General features: G+C 51.5%; 8 protein-coding genes across 8 annotated transcripts; 4 read left to right on the forward strand and 4 right to left on the reverse strand.

Annotated features, from left to right (window-relative positions):
* Window positions 1-2,743: 2,743 nt before the first annotated feature.
* On the forward strand, window positions 2,744-4,557 carry P168DRAFT_228764 (OTU family ubiquitin thioesterase; the record flags this gene model as incomplete). The annotated part of the gene is made up of 7 exons (XM_024833149.1): window positions 2,744-2,989; window positions 3,051-3,137; window positions 3,193-3,256; window positions 3,305-3,570; window positions 3,652-3,923; window positions 3,981-4,427; window positions 4,479-4,557. The coding sequence occupies 7 exons, from the start codon at window positions 2,744-2,746 to the stop codon at window positions 4,555-4,557; spliced, it is 1,461 nt and encodes a 486-aa protein (XP_024696415.1).
* Window positions 4,558-4,931: 374 nt separating this feature from the next.
* P168DRAFT_323050 (ThiJ/PfpI family protein) lies at window positions 4,932-6,070 on the reverse strand. The gene is made up of 2 exons (XM_024840636.1): window positions 5,420-6,070; window positions 4,932-5,318 (listed from the first exon to the last, which is right to left on the reverse strand). The coding sequence occupies exons 1-2, from the start codon at window positions 5,946-5,948 to the stop codon at window positions 5,113-5,115; spliced, it is 735 nt and encodes a 244-aa protein (XP_024696416.1). The 5' UTR covers window positions 5,949-6,070; the 3' UTR covers window positions 4,932-5,112.
* Window positions 6,071-7,028: 958 nt separating this feature from the next.
* On the forward strand, window positions 7,029-9,915 carry P168DRAFT_286010 (sugar porter family MFS transporter). Its single transcript, XM_024836259.1, has 12 exons — window positions 7,029-7,396; window positions 7,445-7,589; window positions 7,648-7,788; window positions 7,836-7,900; window positions 7,950-7,995; window positions 8,046-8,479; window positions 8,539-8,629; window positions 8,681-8,736; window positions 8,790-9,039; window positions 9,166-9,262; window positions 9,334-9,460; window positions 9,558-9,915. Exons 1-12 carry the CDS (start codon window positions 7,310-7,312, stop codon window positions 9,717-9,719), a joined length of 1,701 nt encoding a protein of 566 aa, XP_024696417.1. The 5' UTR covers window positions 7,029-7,309; the 3' UTR covers window positions 9,720-9,915.
* Window positions 9,916-9,974: 59 nt separating this feature from the next.
* P168DRAFT_294071 (putative C6 transcription factor (Gal4)) lies at window positions 9,975-12,242 on the reverse strand (the record flags this gene model as incomplete). The annotated part of the gene is made up of 5 exons (XM_024837935.1): window positions 9,975-10,365; window positions 10,415-11,902; window positions 11,965-12,059; window positions 12,113-12,142; window positions 12,210-12,242. The coding sequence occupies 5 exons, from the start codon at window positions 12,240-12,242 to the stop codon at window positions 9,975-9,977; spliced, it is 2,037 nt and encodes a 678-aa protein (XP_024696418.1).
* Window positions 12,243-13,573: 1,331 nt separating this feature from the next.
* P168DRAFT_230261 (uncharacterized protein) lies at window positions 13,574-14,816 on the forward strand (the record flags this gene model as incomplete). Its single annotated transcript, XM_024833226.1, has 3 exons — window positions 13,574-13,834; window positions 13,923-14,411; window positions 14,493-14,816. 3 exons carry the CDS (start codon window positions 13,574-13,576, stop codon window positions 14,814-14,816), a joined length of 1,074 nt encoding a protein of 357 aa, XP_024696419.1.
* Window positions 14,817-14,998: 182 nt separating this feature from the next.
* P168DRAFT_261807 (60S ribosomal protein eL37) lies at window positions 14,999-16,086 on the reverse strand (the record flags this gene model as incomplete). The annotated part of the gene is made up of 3 exons (XM_024834711.1): window positions 14,999-15,623; window positions 15,745-15,816; window positions 16,024-16,086. Coding segments are annotated over 3 exons (275 nt in total), but the record flags the coding sequence as incomplete, so codon positions are not given.
* Window positions 16,087-16,866: 780 nt separating this feature from the next.
* On the reverse strand, window positions 16,867-18,487 carry slu7 (mRNA splicing protein SLU7). The gene has a single exon (XM_024836260.1). It carries the CDS (start codon window positions 18,446-18,448, stop codon window positions 17,000-17,002), a length of 1,449 nt encoding a protein of 482 aa, XP_024696421.1. The 5' UTR covers window positions 18,449-18,487; the 3' UTR covers window positions 16,867-16,999.
* A 267-nt stretch (window positions 18,488-18,754) lies between these two features.
* P168DRAFT_245958 (DNA-directed DNA polymerase zeta catalytic subunit REV3) lies at window positions 18,755-24,071 on the forward strand. The gene is made up of 2 exons (XM_024834025.1): window positions 18,755-19,089; window positions 19,149-24,071. Exons 1-2 carry the CDS (start codon window positions 18,855-18,857, stop codon window positions 23,936-23,938), a joined length of 5,025 nt encoding a protein of 1,674 aa, XP_024696422.1. The 5' UTR covers window positions 18,755-18,854; the 3' UTR covers window positions 23,939-24,071.
* Window positions 24,072-24,206: the final 135 nt, after the last annotated feature.

Consider the following 24,206-nt stretch of genomic DNA (forward strand, 5'->3'; position numbering starts at 1 on the left):
AAGTGATTATCATACTACGCTAGACTATTGTTATTATTTGTTTGTAATTCAGGCTATTGATAATGAATCCACTCAAGGAAGTATTGGTCGTGCATAATGAGCTGGTTTCGCTAGAGTTGAAGAAACGAACCCACTCGGATGACGCTGCCAATGGTGAGGGGAGGATCGGCATCTTGATGGGTGGACTGGTTTTTTCTGATGCCAGTCCTATCTTTGCCAGAATCATTCCATAATATAATCATAATCATAAAAAGATGAGAATAGAAAATGAAACAATTCAAGATAATAATACTGACATAATGATATGTATGATAGAACTAATTATCAGAAATGATGGTGTGTGGATGGTAAGATCCGTAGGATACCAGGTACAGTTCAGCGTCATCTTGCGTCGGAGAAAGGAATGCTGAAAATGGAGATGCAGCTGAATGATGTTTGATCTTGGCTTGTATTAACCTATCGATCGAGATATCATCGACGCTGACCATCCCTAATACCTGGACAGGGCAACCACTATTCCTGCAGTGTGTGGGCTCGTGCTCGTTCCATCCATCCGTCTCTTTGGCCGAATGGCACTCTTGTTGATCATTTAATCCGGTCGATTATATCTTGATATGATTGAGTAAGTGGATCGGACCTCGAACGGACCTGACTCTAGTCTGTCCGTTGGTCTCCAACGAACCGACCGTTGGTCATTCCACAGTTGAATAAATCATGGTTGGTATACACTTATCTTGAACCCCGCGCTCTGACTGACCACCGCCTTGTCCCACCATTCGACTCTTCCTCGTTCACCCGATTTCTTCGAAGATTTACGAAGGATGTGTTCATTGTGTGAGAGAGTACGGAGGAGACGACGGTGGATCGAAGAATCAGTCAAATAATAATAATAATTATTATTATTATTATCATCCAAATAAATCAATCGAGTAGAAAAAGAAAAAAATGATAAAGAATAAAGAATAAAGAATAAATAAGGTAAGTCTCCTCCCCGACCACGATATTAATTTCTCCATTTTTAAACACCCAAGAATCACCTTAAGGGATCCGATCATCTTTTTTCTCTTCTTCTCCTCTTCTCTCTTCTCCTCTTTCCCTCTCTTTCTTTCTCCCTCACTCTCCCTCTGTCTCCTCATCGCAAAGTACTTAACTCCAAACCCCTGCTGACCTCCGTACTTTGTCTCCCTTTCTTTTCTTGTCCCCATTGGGATTCTTATCTCCCCCCAACGACTAAGCTACACCGGTCTATCAATCGTCCGATCGCTTTCCTGACTCGATCTTGGGATTTCCAGCAATCCGAACCTAAACTACCACTACTCTTTCCTTCATTCCCTTGACAGATCGCAGACGCCACGGCACGTGTGTGGGCTTGTACGTATGCATCTTTATTTTTGAATCTGTAGCAAAAGAACCTTAAGAAACAAAAGGTCAGCAGTTTTTCTTTTTCTTTTCTTTTCTTTCTTTTCTTTTCCCTTTTGCTTCTATTTGTTTTCGATCCTTATTTTGTCCTTTCCCTTTTCTGTCTTTTTTACTTCTTTTTCTTCGATTTTTTGTCCTTTTTTATTTTTTATTTCTTTTCTTTATACTCTTCCTTTCTTTTCCATTTTATTTTCTTCTATTTTTCATCTTTTTTGATTGCTCCATGATACATGACCTCACCCTCTGCATTCCACCTCCACCATTTGATATCTCTCCCCTACCAATTGGTTGATGGGAAAGAGAAAAGAAGAACAAAAAAGAAAGAGAAAGAAAAACAAGTAAACGAGGTTTCAAAAAAGAGAAAGAAAGCAGAGAAAAAAAAGAAAACCTACCAAATAGATGCATCAAATGTGGATGTGGATATGCATTGCAACCTTGTCCCAGAGAGAGAATCACCCAGCAAGTCAGCTTCTGGATAGATCGGTCACTCCAAGCTTCATGCCTGCATGGGTCGCATCTTCGTAACGGACGGGACGTGTGAATGGCTGGACCTTCCTCCACCTTTCGTGCTTCAATGTTTGCTTGGTTGTTCGTTTAGATGCTGCATCGACTGCTTCACCCTATATATCAATCTCTCTGACGACCCTCTTGCATATCACATGTCGTGACACCCGGGCATCGTCCACCTCTTTCTCTTTCTTCTTCCTCTTTCCTCTTCCTCAGACTGTGCTGTCACTTCCCCCTTTTCCTTACATCTCTTCCATCGAGTAATGCTTTGGTCTCTCTCCATTGGCTCTTCCCATTGGGTCTGATCGGTCCCTTTTACATTACACCCCCATACTTCCGCCCCGTTGAACCTTCCCATCATTGTCCATCTCTCTTTCCCCACCTCCTGGATGATCAATCGCTTGCTATCATCTGTCCTTGTTATTGGTTCACATTCCCTTTCATTACTCTGGATCATCGCCTAGTCTCAGTTTCTTTCTTGCTCCTGATTCTCCAGATCAAAGTGTCTGTGCGTGTGGCTCTGATTGGTGCTAAGACAATGATTAATAGGTCCGTTCTCACTGGAGAAACCGCCGGCGGGTGCACTCTGACCTCGAGCGTCAGTCCTTACGAGGCACATCATCACAAGAAACCTTGCGTTGAAAGATGCTAGTTTGCCTGGTTCGTAATACGTCATTCGTCCCCGTCATCTGACCGAGAAAGACGTTCTTGCCTGTTGACGCTCGAGGTGGTGATGGAAAGGCCTCTGCAAAACCGTCGTGAACCCCGTCTATAAGGAAGGCGCCTCCCGTGCAGCTGTGTTGGACTCTTCGATGCGATGTCCTTGTCGGGTATTCCCTGGAACCATTTTGACCCTCTGAATCATTTCCCGCCCCGGCAGGACTCCACCCCCGGCTTTTATCCCCAGTACTTGTCGTCCTCCGCCTTCTTCGGCCACGCCCTCCCGCAGTTATCGAGCGTCCTCTACGCCGAAAGTCCCGCCTACTTCAATATGAATGCCCTCTCCGCCGAGGAGATGGAGAGGTTCCAAAAACTCTCCAATGAGTTTGAGGCTGAGCTGCCGGTGGGGAATGACGCTGCGACATCACAAAAGCCTGAGCGTTGGGGCTAACCCGAATCCGTAGGGTCCTCTCGTCTCCCCGAAACAATCGAGCAATACCGTGGCCCTCGAATATGCGAATTCGGACCCCACCTTTGCCACCAAGACCAGCGTAAGCGCTCTTTGACCTGGATGGACCGGTGGCTTTGCTCACGCTGCACCGATAGGCTCTTGCCGTCACTCATCCCTTCATGCGGATCATGAAGGGCGATGGAAACTGTGGCTGGAGAGGTAAGGCTAGAACGTTCCAGTGGACTACGGCGAACTGACATGGTGTAGCGATTGCATTCGGCTACTTTGAGAGTCTTTTGAACCTGCGCAATCCGCTTCAGGTACACCAGGAACACGAACGGATCAAGTCCTTGAACGTACTGCTCCAACAAGTCGGCCAGGAAGAACACATCTACGGGATCTTCGTGGAGGCGACAGAGGAGATCTTCACCCAGATCTCCGAGGCGATCCAGCGAGGGGTGCGCGACGATCAGTTCCTCGTTGATGCATTCAATGACGAGTACAACTCCAGCGCCATTCTGTGCCATTTCAGGGTCAGTCTACCTTGCCTTCACTCACGTGGGACCCGAAAATCAGGTTACGATAGATCAGCCTAATCTTGTTTGACGATGTAGTTCCTCACGAGTGCATGGATGAGATTGAACCCCCACCGATATCAAGCGTTTCTCTCGCTTCCCGTGGACCAGTACTGCGCGTCACGGATAGACCCGACCAAGACCGAGATCGATGAAGTCGGGCTTCAGGCGCTGGTGGATGGAGTAATCGATGCTTCCGGGTTTGCCGTCGAAATTCTTTACCTCGACCGCAGTGAAGGGACCGCCGTGACCCCGCATCAGTTGACTCAAAGTCGACCGACGGCGGCGACCATCCGTCTGCTGTATCGCCCGTACGTCTATGGAAAATGACCCCCATCACATTCTTTCCATGTTGCTAACGCGCACAGGGGCCACTATGATCTTCTCTACCAACCCGAACCAACCGTGAACATGGAACCCGTGGTGAACTATCAATATGCCATGACGTCGAATTACCCGGCCTGGGACCAAGGAACCCTTCCATTCGACGTGGGCTCCATCTCAATGTCTATCCCCAACCTCATGGTAGATCCCTCTTTTGGTGGGCTTGGTGCATCCCCGATGCCGGCCGACCCCTCCAGTCCGTTCCGCGTCTCGTCGCCCCAGGAGATGTATCCCCAACCCCCAATGAGCACTCCGCCCCCTCCGATGCCCGTCGCCTCGCCGCCGCCGCCGCCTCCCCGAATGTCCGCGCCCCCACCCCCGATGAGTTCGCTGCCACCGCGGTCGACAGATGGGCCTCAGATCCGCTTAAACCCGTTGGTGATGAAACCCAACCTCAGCCACTCACTCCCGGTGACCACGCCGTTTAAGAAGTGAGTTTAACTCTCGAATGTGATATGTCCTAATGCTGACTTGTCTTGCAGCTCCCCATACAACCAGGCTCATTTCCAGAATCAAGATTTCGAGCCAATTCATTGGGCCCCCCATGAATCACGCAAATGACGATGTCCTACCCCTCTATTCCCACGCCGCTTCTGTTGCCCTGATCACGAACAGATATGACCTTATCATGTCCATCAACTTTGGTATCTTATCTTTCTCCCACCGTAACCGATGAATGAATATCACGCACGTTCCTTTCTTTTCGCGATCTGGACGCGCGGCCCTCTGGAGACACTCCAGGGCCAAACATTGTTTTTAGCATGGCGGAAGGAGAGCTGTCCGGTCGATGTGTTTGATTTGAACGATCCGATGTTATTTAGCGTCTGCTCCGCGTTGCATGGGTTGAGCGTGCCTTTCGAGTTTTGCTTCGATTCTGGCTTCCGATGCAAATTGTTGACTACGGATTCGGTTGGGAGGTTGTCTATTCAGTGCAAGCAATAACAACTGTATGTTTGATAGGATATTAAAGATCGTACTGTAGACTATTTTAGAGTTTTCCAGGTGATAGCTATTTACACCAACGCCAGAGTCCACAAAAACAACAGAACCGTCCATCACATCACTCCTTTCCCCAAGAACCAAAGAAGTCCATACTCCACTACCATTTATCCAAGCCTATTTACCAAACCCCCAATACAACATACTCGGCACAGCCCTGATAATCTGCCACACAAAGTGGGTGGTATCCCCCGCAACGGACGTCTCATACTCGACAGACCGAGCAGGCAGATCAGCCATGATGGAGATGGCGTTGACGAGGGGCGCGGAGGCGATCGTGGTGAGGTATTGCATGATGAGGTCGTGGCCGTTTGTGATGGCGCCTTCACCCATACCATTTCCAAGTTAGCTTCACATTTCGCTTCTGAGAGAGATCGAGAAAAGAAGAAAAGGGGGAAGGGGAAGAGGAAGACTAAGTACTAACCGCTGGTCCAAACATTCCCATCCCGCGCAACCCTAACGCTCTGCACCCACTCCTTCGCCTCGGGGAACCTCGCTCTCAACAGTGGGACGAGCAATCTCGGGCCTGTGCATACCTTGCCGGCTAGTATGCCCGCATGACCCACGACGAAACTCCCTGTGCAGACACTCAGGATCTGCGTCCCGTGCGTGTGATGCCGTCTTATGAAATCGAGATATGCCTCCTCGGGGACGATATTGGGATCCGTGCCGGGTATGAGCAGCGCGTTGAGAGTGCCGGGTCCGACGTGTGAGTCGGTGGGGGAGGCTGTGAGTTGCATGTTGATGTTTGATGTTAGGGGTGTGGGGGTGCTGGGGCCCCCGAGGCCGATGTAGTGGATTTGGGTAGAGTGGCCGAGGTGGATTAGGGTGGGTGGGAGGTTGCAGGCGGAGAGGTAGGTGGGGTTTGTCATGCTGAGGAGGTCGATGCAGGAGAGGTCGAGGAGTTGGGTTTTTGGGAGGAGGAGGACGCCGATGGTGAGGGGGGGTGGCATTTTCTTTGATTTTTTGATGGATGATGGGTGGAGGGAGGGTGAAGGTTGAGGGTTGTAGGGTTGTGGTTTGGATTGATGATTGCTGGGGGGTGCTTGGGGGTTGTTTGGAGGGTTGTTTGGGGGTTTGTTTGGGGGGGGGGGGGGTTGAGAAGGTTATGAAGGTTATCTGTGAGACAGGTGGTGAGGAGTGTTGTCTGGTATAAGTTCCAGTGGATGGTAGTGGCTTATATAGACAGAAGATGAGGAAATGAAGTAGTTATCTCTTATCCTCTTGGCTATCTCTACCAAAGAAAGAGACTGGAGCTTACTCGCGGCGAACAGACTAAGTGGAGGTACCATCGGCATCGATTCTGTTCAGTCCGATGTATCCACAAGGATCGCCGATATGAGTACAGCGATATGAGTACAGCCGATGAGTACAAGCTCGAGTGCATTGTTCTTCAGTCTTACCTTGTAAAAATTGAGCACTGTTGGCTCAAATGGAGACTTGCGCGTGTTGACTTGTAAATCTGTAGATAGCTTTGATAGTCCAGCTTGATCCATGATGACAACACCAGATGATTGCTGTTCCTGTCGCATCCTGACGATCTCTCCAACCCTGCTAATCTGCCAAAAGCCAGAAAGCAAAATCCTCAACAGTGGAACAGTTCAAGTCGAACGGTGGACAAAGACGGGAACATGCAGCAGTCCCATGGATCAGCAATCTACCATCGGACAGTCGGGGATTCCGATGGCCGATGCCCCACTTGATAAGGTACATTGTATCATCACCGAGATTGGCATTGAGCTGATATCAGGTCGATTTTCGTCTGGCGATATCATTTAGCATGTAATACAGTTTTATTGAGGTCTGGATATAGCTAGTATACCCGTGTTCGTCTGGGTTGAGGCTCAGGCTGAGGCTGAGTGAGAACCTAATGCAGAGTTGGGTTTATTTTCCGGTGGTTGCACTGTCGGTCGGATAATAAAATAAGACGTAAGATAAAGTAAAGTAAAGTACCTGAAGTACACTCGAGATAGAAAACTTCCCCCATACAAAATTATGCGGAACTCTCCGACCCCAACTTCAACCCCTGGCAACTTCAACCCCAGATCTCCCCCGCATTGGATCGTCTTCGGCTTCCGGTTCCATTGGTCGGACCACATCCCTCCGTTTACTGATCTGCCGACCGATATACCCGCCTCCATACCTTTCCTGTCTCCATCCCGAGTGTTGGTCCGTGAGAAGTTGGGGGCGTGGGGGTGGACTATCATACACTGGGATTGCGACAGACGTATAAAGGAGCGGTCGCGCTTTACAGGGGGGACGATGATCATCAGGATACAGGATACAGTACCTGTGGAGGATCAACATCGCAGCAATGGAGTCCGAGTCACCTATGGATAGACCCTCCAAGGGCGGGTTCGCCCTGATTTCTCAGAATCCCTATCTTTTGGGTGTCGCGTCGGTGAGTTTCTTGACGGTTATGGAGAAATTACAGGGTCTAATGAGGTAGTTTTCTACCCTCGGAGGACTACTTTTCGGCTACGACCAAGGTGTCGTCTCAGGCGTCATCACCATGGAATCTTTCGCTGCTCGTTTCCCCCGTGTGCATTCGGATAGTAGTTTCAAGGGCTGGTTTGTGTCGACGCTCTTGTTAGGTGTGTACTGTCGTCCGTGTTCGTGCGAGCATACAAGAGTAGGGACTGACGTATACAGCCGCCTGGTTCGGTTCGCTGGTCAACGGCCCCATCGCAGATCGCCTCGGTCGAAAGCGCTCCATCAACCTTGCCGTGGTTGTGTTCCTCATCGGCTCCGTCATCCAATGCGCTGCCGTGAATTTCCCTATGCTCTTCATCGGTATGACTTGCGTTGGATATTGCCCGAGCAATACTAACCTGATACAGGACGAGCTATCGCCGGCCTTGCTGTCGGGCAACTGACCATGGTGGTGCCCTTGTACATTTCGGAGGTACGAGCAACACTCCCTGGTTTATGTACCTGATACTAATTTACTATAGGTGTCGATTCCGGAAATCCGAGGGGGTCTTGTGGTCCTACAACAATGTGAGTACATCACAGAGAAAACCAACTAATTCAACTCACTAATGAATCAGTATCCGTCACCTTGGGCATCCTCATAAGTTACTGGCTCGACTACGGAACAAACTACATCGGAGGCACTCGCTGCGCCCCGGACGTGCCCTACAGCGGTCCCAAGAACACCTTTGATCCGTACCATGACGTCCCCGCCACGGGCTGCACCGGCCAGTCCGAAGCCTCATGGCGTCTCCCGCTGGCGTTCCAGATCGTCCCCGCTGTCATCCTGGGCTTTGGGATGCTCTTCTTCCCCGACTCCCCCCGATGGCTACTGATGAAAGAGCGCGACGGCGAAGCCATGGGTGCGTTGTCCAGGTTGCGCCGTCTAACAGAGGGCGAGCCTACTCTTGTGCAGGAGTATCTGGAAATCAAGGCCTCCATCATGCTGGAGAATACGTTTGCGAGGGAGAATTTCCCGGGGAAGACTGGTCTCTCGTTACATACGGCTCAGGTATCTCCCCTTCCTCCCTCTTTTTCTCCCCAGATCTAGGGCAGTGTTGACCATCTCAGTACGCGTCTTTCTTTACGACATGGGCGCGCTTCAGACGGCTGGCCATCGGATGCTGCGTCATGTTCTTCCAACAATTCATAGGATGCAACGGTATCTCTCATCCCCCACTTACGCATTCTAATCACTACTAAGCATTAACAGCAATCATATACTACGCCCCAACAATCTTCAGCCAGCTAGGTCTCGACGGGAACACAGTACGATCCTTCAGAAACCAATAATCCCCATCTAGCACCTCTAACATACCCAGACATCCCTCCTCGCAACCGGCGTGTACGGCATCGTCAACTGCCTTAGCACCCTCCCAGCCCTCTTCCTGATCGACAAAGTCGGACGCCGTGTGCTCCTCATGTCCGGCGCCGTGGGCACGGGCATCTCGCTCGTCATCGTGGGCGCCATCATCGGCGCCTACAAATCCGACCTGATCAATCATAGGTCAGCGGGGTGGGCTGGTATCGCCTTTATCTACATTTACGATATTAACTTTTCGTATTCGTTTGGTGGGTCTTCTCTTCTCTTCTTTCTTATGACAATACTTTCTCGTGACAATGCTTGGATTGCACAAACATCCAAAGAAAAATATATGATAAATGCCAAAAAGGATATCTAACTAACGAGTCACAAAGCGCCAATCGGATGGGTCCTGCCCTCTGAGATTTTCAACCTATCCATCCGCTCCAAGGCCATCTCTATCACGACGTCCGCCACCTGGATGTGTAATTTGTATGTGTCTATCACCTCCTTCATCTCCCAGATCCCACGCTGACGAGCACACCCTTGTTTTTTTCCCTCAGTATCATCGGCCTCATCACACCGGATATGCTCGAGTCCATCACCTGGGGCACGTATATCTTCTTCGCGGCGTTCAGTCTTGTCGCGCTGGTGTTCACCTTCTTTTGTATTCCGGAGACTCGTGGGAAGGTATGGATATCCACCCATCTTCCTGTCTCTTCCCTGTCTCTTCTTTTCTCCTTGTTGTAATAAACCGTGATCATGACATGCTGACAAAACAATGCAGACCCTAGAAGACATGGACCTCATCTTCGGAGATACAGCAGCCCACGAGGAAAAGCAGCGGATCGTCCAGATCGAAGCCCACCTCCACGGGACTGGAGTCGGGTCCATCACCAAAGATGCCCTGGATGGGCCATTCGTGCAGCAGGATGAACACGCCGCATGACATTTTTCGATGCACTGCTGAGATGCACCTGTCTAATACCCATCTCCCGGACAGTCTCGTGCAATCCCTTGCCCCGGAGATAATAAAGAGGGGGCAAGCACATCCTGCTCCGTCTTGTCTTGTTTCAATGAAATACCACCTCTTTTTTCTTTCTTTTTTCTTTTCCTTTTCTCTTCTCTTGATTTTTCTTTTGAACCCTCCCCCCGTCTCCCCCGTAAACCTCAACCTCAATCCCCCACCCATCGATCAACCCACCTACGACTGAAACTCATGCTGCGGCGTAAAATTCACCCACTCGGAAAAATCCATCCCACTGAGATTCAACTCCTGATCAACATCCGGAAACATGCTGCCCACAAAAGTCGGATCCCCAAACAGCTGATCCGAGAACTGCGTCAGAATCGACGGCTGCTGCGGCTGCCCCGTCGACGATGATCCGTCCGCCGGTGGGCTCGAGTACACCGGCGAGCAAAGTCTGTTGATGACCTCCAGGCAGCGCGTTGCGAGGCGGTTGTTGCTGAGCGATGGGTGAAGCAGGAGGCTCTTGGTTGCTTCGATGTCTTGGAGCCAGGCGGGCGCGTCGGCGCTTGTGGGGTCTGTCATTAGCATGACGATGGGGATGAGGCCGGCTTGGAAGAGGAAGTATCTGCTTCTGTTAGTGCTGCGCAATAGGAGAGGGGGGAGGGGATACGTACAGCATGTACCAGGCGCCGATCCGCGTGCAGATGTGGTTGCTCATGAAATCCGTGATGGAGGAGATGGTCAATCGCGCGTTGCGGAGGCAGAGCGTCCTGCAGTCTGCCTCGTAGGGGTCCTCGTGCTCGACTGCCGGGGTGTTAGGTGTCCACCGTCGCGACGCCCACCGGAGCAGAATCGGTCGGTAGATGAGGATGCGCAGGTTCCAGTCGCGCCACATGAGGCGGTTGCGGACGAGGACGAAGTTCGCGGGTTCCTGCGGCATGGGCTGCTTGAAGTAGTGCGGGAGCCCGTTGTACCACTCTTCCATGGGTTTCTGGAGGGTTAGCGTCTCCTCTGGGGTGAGGCTCGGGCTGGAGATGAGCCGTTGGTAGACGCTGTTTGTGAGGAGGTGGAAGCGCGCTTGCGCGATCATTCCTGTGTATAGGGTTGGGCCGTCGACTTCGGCGGGGAGGGTGGTGGTCGTCGGGGTGAGGGCGTTGTCGTGGATGTTGAGGACCTTCTTCGCATCCATGACGCTCTCTTCGGGGAGGAGGATGGGGCGGCCGAATGTCTTTGCGGCGCCGCTGTCGAAGATGAAGACGCCCCACCAGAGTCTTCTGCGGACTTCGCGCTGCAGGAGACTGATCTTCCACCCGGGGAACTCCTTGTGGAGGCCCAGACTCATGGCCATCCGGACGGCTAGCCCCAGGAAGTTCCAGCCTGTGTTTGGCTTGTTGCGTTTCTGGGCGTAGTTGCTCAGGAGGAGGAGCGCCTGCACGAGGGTGAGATTGCCTGTCTCGAACACGGAGACCTGCTGCAGGTGGCTGCGCGCTTCTTGGTAGAAGGTGATGTCTAGGTCGGAGTTGTCGTCGCCGATGCTCCATGCCCCGAGCGCGAGAATGGTGTTCAGCAGGATCTGCCAAGCTTGGCCGTGTCGTCGCGGGGCCTGCTCATAGAACTGTGCGCGGAAGGTCTCTTCGTGCACGAATGGGTAGCTCGAGTGGTAGTTGAGGAAGAACGCGTCCATGAAGGCTTGCTCGACGAGGCCGGATGGGGCGGAGTTGAGAAGCTGCGATTTCAGTGGCACTCCTGCGGAGCCGATATGCTTCGTCGTCCCGGCGGGGATGTTGAGATCGAAGCCGTGCTTGAGCAGCGCCCGGAGGGGCACCACGCTCGAGGATGCGCCGAAATAGCCGGCGCCCTCCGGCTTGATGGACAGGGCAGCCATGCCGTCCGTTAGATCACCGACGGTGATTTTGTTTTCCGTCCAGTCGAACCCGTCGGCCTGCTGCGGGAGGGCCTCAGGCGCTGGCTCGGTCCGATCTGCCTCTGTCTTTGCTGGGGTTGAGTGCCTCGATGAGGACTTTGATGATGGGTCCGGTTTTGGCGGGCCATCTTGGTCGTACAGGAGAGAGCGGACTGTGGCGTCTAGGTCACCTCCTGGGAATAATCTGCAGAGGGCAGTTTCGAACGCTTGTAATCGGTCTTCTACGAACGTCAAGTGCCTAACTCGGCGAGGTGAGCATTCGATACTGACATGGTTAAACATACACGGTGAAAGACTCACTGTCGCGTTAGGGGACTTCTCGTGACCTTGGGGCTATATTTGCATTCTTTGGTCAACTGCTTGCACTGCGCGCAAACCGGCTTTTCCTTGGAGCACTGAACCAAGATCAATACATGCTAGTGAAACGGACACGACAAAAGTTTCTCACCTTCGACTTTCGGAGACGGCACTCATCACACTAGAGCCCGACGGTCAGTATCACCTTCTTGAAATTGGCGGAGGTTGATGCCCCGAGGTCAACTCACGGCGTAAGAGTGGGAATCCCGGGTACTGGCCATATTGGCTGTGGTCGTCTATGTTCGTATACCACTATGTTGGTACTCGTTGACAGTTACGCCGAACTCGTGTCATCTGTGTAGGACCGTTAGCAGCCACCGACTGATATTGCGGTTTGTATGCATGTCAAGGCCGATTGACCGTCCAGAGGGTTGCTTATGGTACAACACGAAATGATGCGATATTGCACTGGCAAAAGGGTAACGAGGGTTCCATTCTACACGACGAACACGCGAAAGGCAAGAATCAAGAGCGTATACAGTATCAAGATTGGGTGGGTCAACTCTGGAAATGAATGGTGTACATTGTTCGGGTTTCGGAAGATGGTGCCAAAAAAAAAAAAAAAAAAAAAAACCTTCAGAAAATCAAAATAAAAAAAATTATAGAAAAAGAGGAAAAGATAAAAACAACAAAACCATCCAAAACAAAGCGATTCGACGCAAAACCAAAGACCAAAGACCAAAGACAGACGGGGCCAACTCACGATCGGCACGGAAATGGAATGTATATACAATTGCAGCCTCAGGTTCCGGCCTAACCAGAGGGCTTGATCAGGACGGAGTGGATCTTAAACCCCGAATCCCATGAGAAAAGGGGCGCGCGCAAGAAGATGGCCGAACTGGCTGCTGGACACCTGGCGGAGGGTGATTGACTGATTGATTGCACGGGGTCGAACTCATTCATGCCCGGCTGGGTTGAAGATGAATCTGTTCCTTCGTGTGGGGAAGAGCCGGTCACGTGGGTGCGCGGCGTCCACACCCGGCTTTTCAGGTGTCGATGAGGGGTTTTCTGTCTTTCTGTGTCTTCCTGTGTCTTTGCGCGGGAGTTCTTTAACGGGGGGATATAATAATAAATTGCTTGGTGATATCGCATTGCTCTCTAATGTGTAAACTTAAAATACCCCGTCTTTGGCGGATACATCAAGGCTGATATTGTAGGAGATGTGTTGTACAGATATATATACATCCATATAGAGTGACCGGTTCTACTACCACAACTTTATCAGTACATCCAGAGAGCCACATGATGTACAACAATATATAAATATATAACACACACATATATATAAGTATTTCCATGGTCAATCCCGTAAATGAACCGATGGTTCACCCATATAAAATAGAGAAATACATATCATACGCGACAGGCACCACTCTTGGCGGTGAAACCCCACCAACGAATCAACGACCCCTCTCTATTTTTTTTTATACAACGTCATATTCCGACCACCAACCCGACACCAAATCACCACCTCTCAAATCAGACCACACAGACACACCCTCAAGCCAGACACCCCCCAATCGTCCAATTCGAGGCGACCGCTTGCGCCGACATGCCCGCCCAACCGCCCCTCCCACCCCTCCTTGCGCCCTACGTATCCGCCCTCCCGCAATCCTCCCTCACACTCTTGTCCTCGGTCCTAGGCGCGACGGGGAATTGGCTGATCTTGCGATATCTCTATTCGGCACTGGGCGCACCGGTCGGCGATGCAGCTTTTGGGCTCCATGGGAGTGAGGGCGGGAGGAAGAGGAAGGTTGTGTTAGTGAGCTTTCTGCGGGGGTGGGAATTTTGGAGGTCAGAGGCGAAGAGATTGGTGGGCTACCTTCATTTTATTACCACTCAAGCGATTATGCTATGAGATACATTGGAGGATGATACTGATGACAAGTTAATATGGATAGGGCCTCGACCTCGCGCGCCTGACCGATAAGCGCCAATTTGCCTTCGTCGACGGCCTTTCCGAGCTCTTCTACACGCCCACTCCCTCCTCCCAAACAACAACAACAACATCAACTTCCGGACCTGCGCCTTCCCGAACAGTCCTTCCTGTGCGCTCTCAACCGGGCCCGTTGCCCGCACGAGGCGTCCCACAACCCGCGCCTGCGCGACCTACTCCGACCAACCCCCACCAACAAGTACAACAGCAGTCGAGAGGACCCGGACCCGTCAAGCGACTGCATCTCTCCGGGACAGGGGTGCAAGCCCTCGACGCACTCGAGAATGACATCTCCTCCGTGATTAAGCAGCTAAAGACGCCAGTAACACCCGGAGAGGAAGAACCGGAGATTCTGCTCATCGTGGACCAGCCGGATCTGTTACTCGCCGCTACGGGGCCCGCGAAGGGCATCGGCGCTACGGAGATGGGGGAGTGGATTATGGGGTTACAGCAGGTGTGTTTGTCTTGTTTTATCTACTCCACTGTTCACAGTCTCGGGAATTAGGAACGGAGAGCTAATGAGTGGTGTGCTTAGAACGTCCACGCAACAGTACTAGCTCTATCCGCCGACTCGCCCTTAATCCACAATGCAGCAGAATCCGCACATCAACCGTCTACACCGTTGGAGATGGAAAGTGCCGCGTTCGCGATTGGGTCGGCGCACCGCGCGCAGATGGTCCTGCAGCTGCGGAACCTTGAGACCGGGGCGGCGCGCGATGTTAGTGGTGTGCTGCGCGTTAGCAAAGGGGGTGCTTGGGGGCAGGTTGATGCGGGAGCGGAAGATAAGTGGGAGGAACGCGAGGTGTTGTATTTCGTGCAGAGAGATGGGGGAGTCTGTGTGTTTGGAAGGGGAGAGTGAGTGTCATCAATGGATTTGGGCTGCCTGGGTTTTGGGCTGGCGTCATAGGGCGTTGTATAGATATAGGTATATATAGCATGGGCATGGCAAGTGGGTCTTGGTTAGATAAAACAAACCGTTATCGCCATCGATAGCATGAGTAGCGTTGTAGGGGAGCAGAATATTGTACGGGAGAGGGTTATACTTCAGGTAAGACAGATCATATTGAACAGTATCTCAATATAACATCTGCCACGACACGGGGGATATTCGCCAGCCATAAACAATCAGAAAGGAAATCCATGCATGCTTTTCCCTTTTTTTAATATTATTTTTTTTTATTCACCCAGTTTTGAACACCCCACGAGGAGGAAAAAAGTAATTTCCCGTCTCTCATTTGCCGTCGGTTTTTTATCTTTTGAATTGCTCTAAAAAATCAAAAACACGATGATGCCGACAAACGAAGAGACCAAGTTCCCAACACCAACTCCACGGGGAGGGGGAAAAAGCGTCCTTAAGTCGCCTAGCATTGCAATTGCTGGGAATTCATCATTTCACATTGCCAGGCTAACACACACGCACACACTTCCTCCTGCTCGTCATACCAGCCCTTTTGTTCCAGCCTCCGAGATCGAAAAGAGAAAAAAGGAAATTCAAATGCGACGTTCGAGGGGGGGAAATGGCGAGCTTAGTGGTTCTCGGGACCGCGGGCGCCCTTGGGGACACCAGTGCGGAAGCCGTTCTGGAAGCGCTGGTGGACGTCCTTCAGGTGAGCGCAGCGGCCGGAGCCGGTGGTCTTGCGGCGCTTGGCCTTCTCGCCCCAGTTGACTGTTTCCATTAAAAAGAGTTCGTGAGCCAATGTTCTTGCAGTGAAGTTCGTTCGCAGTCCCGTCCAGGGAGACGGATGGGATGTAATAAACTCAAGGTGGATTGGTTCGGGGATTCGTACACTTGCGAGTCTTAGCAGCGGGGTAGCCGCAGTTGGCACAGGTCGACTTCTGGATGTGCCACGAGCGGCGGCCTGTATTCGAGAAAGAAGTCCAACGGTCAGCCCGATCTGCATTCAAATTCGAATTCCCATGACGATGCTGTGTTCCTCCACCCGACTTTGCATATTCATGTCCTCCAGACTCTTTCCTCGTTTTGCACATAGAATCGCAGATATTTTTCCGTCGGGGGTGGAGTTCGCCAACGATCGACTAGGTTGGATGGAATGGAGTATACTGACCACAACGCCGGCAGAGACCGTGAGTCTTGTTGTGGCGCTTGCCAAAGCTGGAGGTACCCTTCGCTGTAATCCGGTGTCAGTCTGCAACGTATATCGGACGGGTCGACGCAAAGGCCCGGGGATGGGTGTGTGTCGACGGTGGGATCGCGAATTTGCACGTACTCATCTTGGATTATGGAACTATAAGGACAATCGATAGAAAGGTTAGAATGACTTCCTTGACGTGAAGCAAGAATGCGCAGCACTGGAGCTGTCTGTGGTGGGACTCACCTGGCGATTCCGTTGAAGGGCTGGTTGTCGATGTCGTCGTCGTCGCTGCAGCGTATCCGAAAGTGTCGCGCTGAGATTGCGGCAGGAGTCGCTTAGTGCCTTGGGTTGTGGGCTCCCAGGGCTTGTGCCCTGGTCCCGTGATCCGCCGCCACGGGATGGGCTGAGCATGTGACCTGGGATGAATCACGTGGACCAAAACGGCGCTAGTGAAACCTCGCAACGGAAATCTTGGGAAATTCGCTGCAAATTTGTCCGATCAGCCTTTGGGGGAGGGGGTCGGCAAAGTGATCGTTTTTGGGCCATTGCATGAAGTATCTGGAAATGGGTTCAAAAGACCATCGTTCGATTCGTCTCGACACAGCGATTCTAACGGTACCATCTTTATCGCGATCAGATCGCTTCGCGCTGCGTTGTGGCGATTTGCAGGCGATTTGGTCACGTGCCTGTATATTCTAGTAGATCTAGAGATCTGGGTGGAGGATGTTGGTGGTGTCCTATTATAACCATCTATCAACGACAATAACTGTCCCTACGAAGAACATGATGCTTGGCTCAGTTTGGAAGCATATTTGGATTTGCATGTATATTTCAAAGAACTCAATTGCTATAGATACTGCACTATTTTGTATACATGGTCAAAAGGGTATTTACCAAAACCAGACGCCTAATTAGAGATCATAGAAAAGAATGAACATGAAAGAGAAGACTATTCGGCAATACTGTCCTTGCCAATAAACGCAGCCATGGGATCGGCGGCGTCGAGACGGCTGCGCTTGTACGACTCCAGCTCCTCTTCTGAGATGCCGGTTTGCGCCTCCAGTAGCGTGCGCTTCTTCGCTTTCTTGCCGGAGCCTTCGTCTTTCTGTTCGTGCTCTTCAGAGTTCTGGGCGCTATGGGCTTCACTGGCCTCGTGACCAACCGGCTTGTCTTGATCGTCGCCGTCGGCTTCCAGCATTAACATGTTGTCGGCCTCCTCGAAGGCTTTCTTCCCATCCTCGCCAGTGCAGTAACTGTTCTTGACAGTTGAATAACAACACGCATACCCCCATTCAAAATTGTGCCACCAACTGCCCCATACCGAAGTATGGTTGTTGGTGAGGATGTCCTCTGGGTACTTGGACTGGACGGCCTTCTTTGGCGCGCCCTTGATGGCACCAGTTTCGTCATATTCAACAAACTTCTCGTTTTCGACAACCATCGTATCGCGTAGCGGGCTGGGATCCAGATGCTCTTGGCCACCGTACTTATCCAACAGCGCCTTCCGTTGAGCTTGACGCTTCGCCTCGGCTTCGGAGTGCTGCTTCTTCCGCATGACCTCTCCCGAAGTCGGGTTCGCTTGGAGATGGATTTTGGGTCCGCCGCTTTCTTGCGCTTCCCAGGCGTATTTCTGGGCCCGTTCGAACTCTGCCGCATCCCCAGACGCACGCACGAAGTTCTCCTCCTCGACGAGCGCCGCAGCCTGATCTTCTTGAGCGCCCATATCAACCATCCGTCGCGTCTTCGGGTCGTATTTGGCGGAGTCCAGATCGAGGTTCAACAAGTACTTCGCCGTGTCTTCTCGAATACGTAGATTCCGGGTCGCGGTGCTCTGTTGTCTTCCCATGTCGGATTCTTCAGCGTAGCGGGCTTGATCGCCGAGTTCGCCGAGTGTTTGCTCTTCGTCGGGATCGCCATCGGTAATCCTCTTCTGCTCCTCGTCATCGCCGGTCTTGGCAGATCGTTTTAACGACTCCAATTCTTCAAACTCTTCGACCACTTGTCGGTACTCGTTAGGATCGTAACCATTCCACCGGTCTCGCTTGGCGTCCCACCCCAGCGACACATCCTGAATAACCTCATCCGCCTGTATGTTTTTGCCGGTCCACCGGGCCCCATGCTTCCGGGGTCGACTTAGACACTCTTTCGTTTTGTGGGTCATAGCACCGCAGTTCTCGCAAGCCCCTTTGCGGTACTTGGTGGCGGCTGGGCCAGCACGCTTTCCCCGCTCATACCATCTAGACTGGTCGGCGGAGGCTTCCTTGTGTAAACGTTGATGCTCGAGATAGTCGTTCGCAGAGGATTCGTCATCGATATAGAACGGCTTTTTGGAGATGAAAGAGGGAATGTATTCGTTGCGCTCCTTCGACGCCACATCGGCGGGTTTTCGCGACGACATGGTGATCTGCGGCTATGAGATGATGATCGAGAGTAGAGAAGGCTGGACAATAGAAAATAAGTCTGTATAGTGATTTCGCGACAAACTCTGCTACAGAAGAATGTCTGATGAGACGGTCGACGTAGCAGCGTCGGAGTTGGAGGTTCTTGCAGATCGCCGATTGTGTTGGGCTTATGCGCAGTCATCTGACCGATTAGTCACTATCTGTGCTGTATGCATGCCGCCTCACGTGACAAGGCGTTCCGAACGCGTAGCGGCCAATTACGCACGCCGAGGCTGCGATCTTACCCCCGAGCAACGCCACGGCTTCTCTAGAACAAAAGTATCAGCGCGAGATAGCTAGCGATGTGATGACCTTTGTCTCTTCTACCGCTATGTCGCTGTTTGGCCGTTTCTTAGCCATCTAATGGACCCCTTCCAAGTGCGCTTGAACTGCGTGGATCATTACCAAGCGGCCCCATCCGAGTTCGATCCGCCTTTGCCTTACCGGGATGGCGCGACAGGAAAATATGACAGGCCCAAAGTGCCGGTGATCAGGGTCTTTGGGGCCACGGAGACTGGCCAGAAGGTCTGCGTTCACATCCATGGCGCGTTTCCTTATTTGTACGTCGAGTATACTGGCGATTTAAGCCCAGAACACGGTTAGTCTATCTTGTTTGCGTAGTTGTCAACTCAATTTGGCTAAGAGGTCTATATCTAGTGAGCTCTGCAACTCGGAGTCTGCATCTCTCTATCGATCGTGCGCTAGCGGTAAGCTACCGGCGCAATGAATACGACAAAAGAGCCTTCTTTGTTGCTCATATCACCCTTGTAAAGGGCGTGCCATTCTACGGCTACCATGTGGGATACCGGTTCTACTTCAAGATCTATCTTCTAAATCCCATTTACACCACGAGGCTTGCGGATTTACTCCTGCAGGGGGCAGTGCTGAAGCGCCCCTTACAGCCATATGAAAGCCATTTGCAATACATCCCGCAGTGGATGTGCGACTACAGCTTGTTCGGCTGTGCTATCATGAAGTGCGGCAAGGTTAAATTCCGCTCACCTGTACCCGAGTATATGGAACTGAGTAATCTGGATCATCGCTGGCACGACCGATCGATAAACCCCGACAGTGTCTCCGGTGAAACTGATCTACCTAAACAAAGCCATTGTCCGTTGGAGGTAGACGTGCACGTGCAGGATATCTTGAACCGCGTGGAAATCAGGGAGAGAGATATCCACCATGACTTCACCGAGCTGTTTAAATCATTCCCATCGGATGAGCGATTAGTCCCTAGCATGGCTGGCCTGTGGCAAGATGAGTCTCGAAGACGGAAAAAACGACTTGGACAGCTTGACCCGGGGAGTAGTCCTTTCAGGGCTGAGGACCTTGTGTCATTTTCGTCAAGCTCAAGGAATCAATCGAAGGGTGGCTGGATTCATGAAGATGAGTTTCGCGATATGGCTGCTCAGCTTGCCGCTGAAGAGAAACGCGCAACTGGTGGAGCGGATGTGACTTTTGATAATTATCTCCACCCAAACCCCCTGGAGAAAAACATCAAGACTGCGATGGAGAGCGTTGAAGATCTTTTCGCGGACAGTAACGAGGTTTCAAATTTGGAAGCGTATCAAGATCGAAATGAGAGTGCACTCGACAGTGTGGAAGCACAAGTCAATGAGGATGCAGCATTGTCTGCCCAGCCGTATGGGAGTCCATACTGCTCCGATGATGAGGATGTAGCAGACATCTTCTCTGAAGGCAACGAAGCATATGAAGATGACGAAGAAGGTGCAGAATCCATGGATGATGATCCGGAAGATGAACTTTTGCTTTTGGACGTGCCTGGAAAATTAGCAGGGGACCGGCGCCAGGAACCTCTTGAAACCTTCAATGGACATGTCCCGCATGCTTCTAGATTTTCGAAGCGCCGTCGAAATAATCTAATGGATGAAGTCGACCCTCGGAAAAGAGGAAGGATTTTGGGGGATACGCAATCTCACAGCTTTTCGAGAACGCTTCAAAGTTTCGATGGGAGTTTCCACCGACGTGAAAGTGAACACGGGGAGGTTAGGTCGAATGAACCCACAGGGTCCCAATCATCGCAACATAACCCCCCAGCGTCGCAGCTTGCTACCCACTTCAGGGGCGAAGGCCAGAAGAGTAAATTGAACTTTCCTGTTGTAAAGGATCCAAACGACCCTATGACAATACTACGTTTCAGTCAGGATGGCGCTAGTCCCTTGAAAGCAACAATGGAGACTGCAGAACATAGTGGTATCTCTCAGCCACTGGAAAATGCCTCCAAAGAATCGACTCATGACGAGATGTCGTCTCTACCGCAATCATCACTATCGGAAACCAAATCACATACCACGAATCCACATGTCTCAGAAATGGCGACAATGATTAGAGATGCCTTCAATATACCATTGGGTTCCCGAGTGTACTGTTTGCAGATTCCGTGTCCCACCCCCAAGGAGGTCTCTTCAACCCTCAATGGTTACGGATGCCCGTCTGCCGTGTACCAGAAGGCGTTCTACAGCAACGAAAGCGATGTTCCTGATCGACCTCGGGACTATGCCGGTAGGGAATTTCGCTTGGAGGGCAACAGCATACATTTTCTTCCCGATTTCGATCCGTCAGGGAGTTCTCTTGCATTGATGGGAGACCAACCCGGTCCGACACGAGATAAGCAAGAACAGCAGAAAGTCGATCACTTTCTACGAGAATCCACCAGCTGCAGAGTATGGGAGTTTGCGCCTGTGCCCCCGAGTCGCTCCGAGGTCGTTGAGTGGTTTAAAAACATGCAGAACGAGATGCGGGACAAGGCTGCTAAGCATGGAACCGAACTTCGTGCACCGGAAACGAAACCAAATATTTTGTCACAAATCGAGGGTCCTACGCAGGCCAATGAATACGGGTTTAAATACTCCCAGAAGAAGAGCTCTACGAATGTAGAGCACCAGGCCCAATATATGAGCGTAATGAGCTTGGAGGTTCACGTGAATACTCGTGGCATCCTTGCCCCAAACCCGGACGAAGATGAGATCACCGGTGTATTCTGGGCGATTAAATCAGACGACGAAGACTTGGATATCAACAGCCATCTACCGGGTGTCCACGTCGGAATGGTATTCCAGGGCGAGGGTGATATGCCAGAGGCTAAGGTGTCCAAAGCCTTGAGGATCGATCTAGAACATGAACCAACCGAACTTGATTTACTTACCCGGATAGTGGACATTGTGCGTTTTCATGACCCGGATATCATCACCGGATACGAAGTCCACAATAGCTCCTGGGGATATTTGATTGAGAGAGCTAGAAAAAAATATGATTACGACATGTGTGATGAGCTCTCTAGAGTCAAAGCACAAGCGCGTGGAAGATTTGGTAAGGACGCTGATCGATGGGGATTCAACCATACGTCTTCTATCCGAATTACGGGGCGCCATATAGTCAACATTTGGCGAGCGATGAAAGGCGAACTCAACTTGCTCCAATACACCATGGAAAACGTCGTGTTTCACTTGCTGCACCGACGAACCCCACACTATTCATTCCGCGATCTCACCGACTGGTTCAAGAGTGGACAGCCTCGGAGCCTGTTGAAAGTCATCGGCTATTTCGTTTCGCGCGTGCAAATGAATCTCGAGATCATTGACTCCAACGAGCTGATATCGAGAACCAGTGAGCAAGCGCGACTTCTTGGAATCGACTTCTTTTCTGTCGTCTCTCGAGGCTCTCAGTTCAAGGTGGAGTCCCTGATGTTCCGAATAGCGAAACCGGAGAACTTTCTCCTCGTGTCTCCGAGCAAGAAACAAGTCGGCCAGCAGAATGCCCTCGAATGTCTGCCACTGGTCATGGAGCCCCAGAGTGACTTTTACACCAGTCCTCTTCTGGTCTTGGATTTTCAGTCGCTGTATCCCAGCATCATGATTGCTTACAATTACTGCTATTCAACGTTCCTTGGCAGAGCACGTCCATGGATGGGTCGCAGCAAAATGGGATTCACAGATTATGAGAGGCAGCCGGGCCTGCTGGAGCTGTTCAAAGACAAGATCAACATCGCGCCAAATGGCATGATGTACGCGAAGCCGGAGGTACGGACATCATTGCTAGCAAGGATGTTGGCTGAGATTCTAGAGACACGAGTCATGGTGAAGGCTGGGATGAAAGAGGACAAAGACGACAAGGCGCTCCAACGCCTTCTCAATAACAGACAGCTCGCCCTCAAGCTTATCGCCAACGTGACATACGGATACACTTCTGCATCGTTCTCGGGGAGAATGCCTTGCTCCGAGATAGCCGACAGCATTGTCCAGTCAGGCAGGGAAACACTCGAAAAAGCAATAGCGTTCATCCACTCCGTAGATCGCTGGGGTGCAGAGGTTGTCTACGGCGACACGGACAGTCTTTTCGTGTACCTCAAGGGACGAACACGGGAACAAGCTTTCGACATTGGCGACGAGATCGCCAAAGCCGTCACAGAGATCAACCCACGCCCAGTGAAGCTCAAATTCGAAAAAGTCTACCACCCGTGCGTCCTACTCGCGAAGAAACGCTACGTGGGCTTCAAGTACGAACACCGGGACCAAAAGGAGCCAGTCTTCGACGCGAAGGGCATCGAAACGGTTCGCAGGGACGGCACGCCCGCCGAACAAAAGATCGAAGAAAAAGCCCTCAAACTCCTCTTCCGAACCGCCGATCTAAGCCAAGTCAAGAAGTACTTCCAAAAGCAATGCACAAAAATCATGCAAGGCAACGTCTCCATCCAAGACTTCTGCTTCGCGCGAGCAGTCCGACTAGGAACCTACAGCGAACGAGGCCTCCCCCCACCAGGCGCACTGATCAGCACAAAAAAGATGCTCGAAGATCCCCGCCAGGAGCCCCAATACGGCGAACGCGTCCCATACGTAGTCGTCACGGGGGCGCCCGGATCAAGACTAATCGACCGGTGCGTGTCGCCCGAGACCCTTCTGTCCGACGCCCAGCTCGACCTCGACGCCGAGTACTACATCACCAAGAATCTCATCCCGCCACTAGAGCGAATCTTCAACCTCGTCGGCGCCAACATCCGCCAATGGTACGACGAAATGCCCAAAGTGCAACGCATCCGCCGCGTCGAAGGCACTGCTTCGACCTCTTCAGGAAAGGAAGCCCGCAAAACCCTCGAATCGTACATGAAATCCTCCTCATGCGTAGTCTGCAAGTCCAAACTAGACAACACGGACGCCCCCGTCTGCGCCGCCTGCATGGGACAACCCCACGTCGCGCTGCTCGACCTGACTACTCGCCAGCAGCAGGCTGAAAAGAGGGTGTCGGACCTCCACCGTGTGTGTCGCTCTTGCATGGGCGTCCCGTTCGGCGATGACGTTAAGTGCGATAGCAAGGATTGTCCGGTGTTTTATTCTCGGACGAGACATTCGGCGAATTGGAGGCATACGAGGGCTGTGTTGGGGCCTGTTATGGGGTTGTTGGAGAATTGTGAAAGTGGGTTGGAATGGTGAGTTTGTTTTGAGGTTATGATTGTTTTCATGGAGATTTTGGAAGAAGGTTAATGGCGTTGCTTTATTGGGTCCTGGCGCAAGGGCGAACTACTACTATACCCCGTTATACTGTCTGTAGGGCTTGCCTTGGTCCAGACATTGATTTCTTGAATTAATTGTTGATATTAACCTCTCTTGCTTGATCTGTCTGTTTGATTTATCTCATCACCCCTATGAGAAACGCCCCTGGCTTATAGGCATCAAAGTAAAACAGCAGAAAATCATGCCC

Source organism: Aspergillus campestris (genome assembly GCF_002847485.1).
Source record: "Aspergillus campestris IBT 28561 chromosome Unknown P168scaffold_1, whole genome shotgun sequence".
Classification (NCBI taxonomy): domain Eukaryota; kingdom Fungi; phylum Ascomycota; class Eurotiomycetes; order Eurotiales; family Aspergillaceae; genus Aspergillus; species Aspergillus campestris.

Bases quoted from the DNA above. Each gene is read 5' to 3' on its own strand.
- P168DRAFT_323050 (XM_024840636.1), bottom strand. From the start codon at position 5,948: ATGCCACCCCCCCTCACCATCGGCGTCCTCCTCCTCCCAAAAACCCAA. The intron at 5,319-5,419 runs GTTAGTACTTAG...GTATGGGTGAAG, and splicing joins TGGGAATGTTTGGACCAGCG to GCGCCATCACAAACGGCCAC.
- P168DRAFT_286010 (XM_024836259.1), top strand. From the start codon at position 7,310: ATGGAGTCCGAGTCACCTATGGATAGACCCTCCAAGGGCGGGTTCGCC. The intron at 8,737-8,789 runs GTACGATCCTTC...TAACATACCCAG, and splicing joins TAGGTCTCGACGGGAACACA to ACATCCCTCCTCGCAACCGG. The intron at 9,040-9,165 runs GTGGGTCTTCTC...CGAGTCACAAAG, and splicing joins TAACTTTTCGTATTCGTTTG to CGCCAATCGGATGGGTCCTG.
- slu7 (XM_024836260.1), bottom strand. From the start codon at position 18,448: ATGTCGTCGCGAAAACCCGCCGATGTGGCGTCGAAGGAGCGCAACGAA.
- P168DRAFT_245958 (XM_024834025.1), top strand. From the start codon at position 18,855: ATGGACCCCTTCCAAGTGCGCTTGAACTGCGTGGATCATTACCAAGCG. The intron at 19,090-19,148 runs GTTAGTCTATCT...GTCTATATCTAG, and splicing joins CGATTTAAGCCCAGAACACG to TGAGCTCTGCAACTCGGAGT.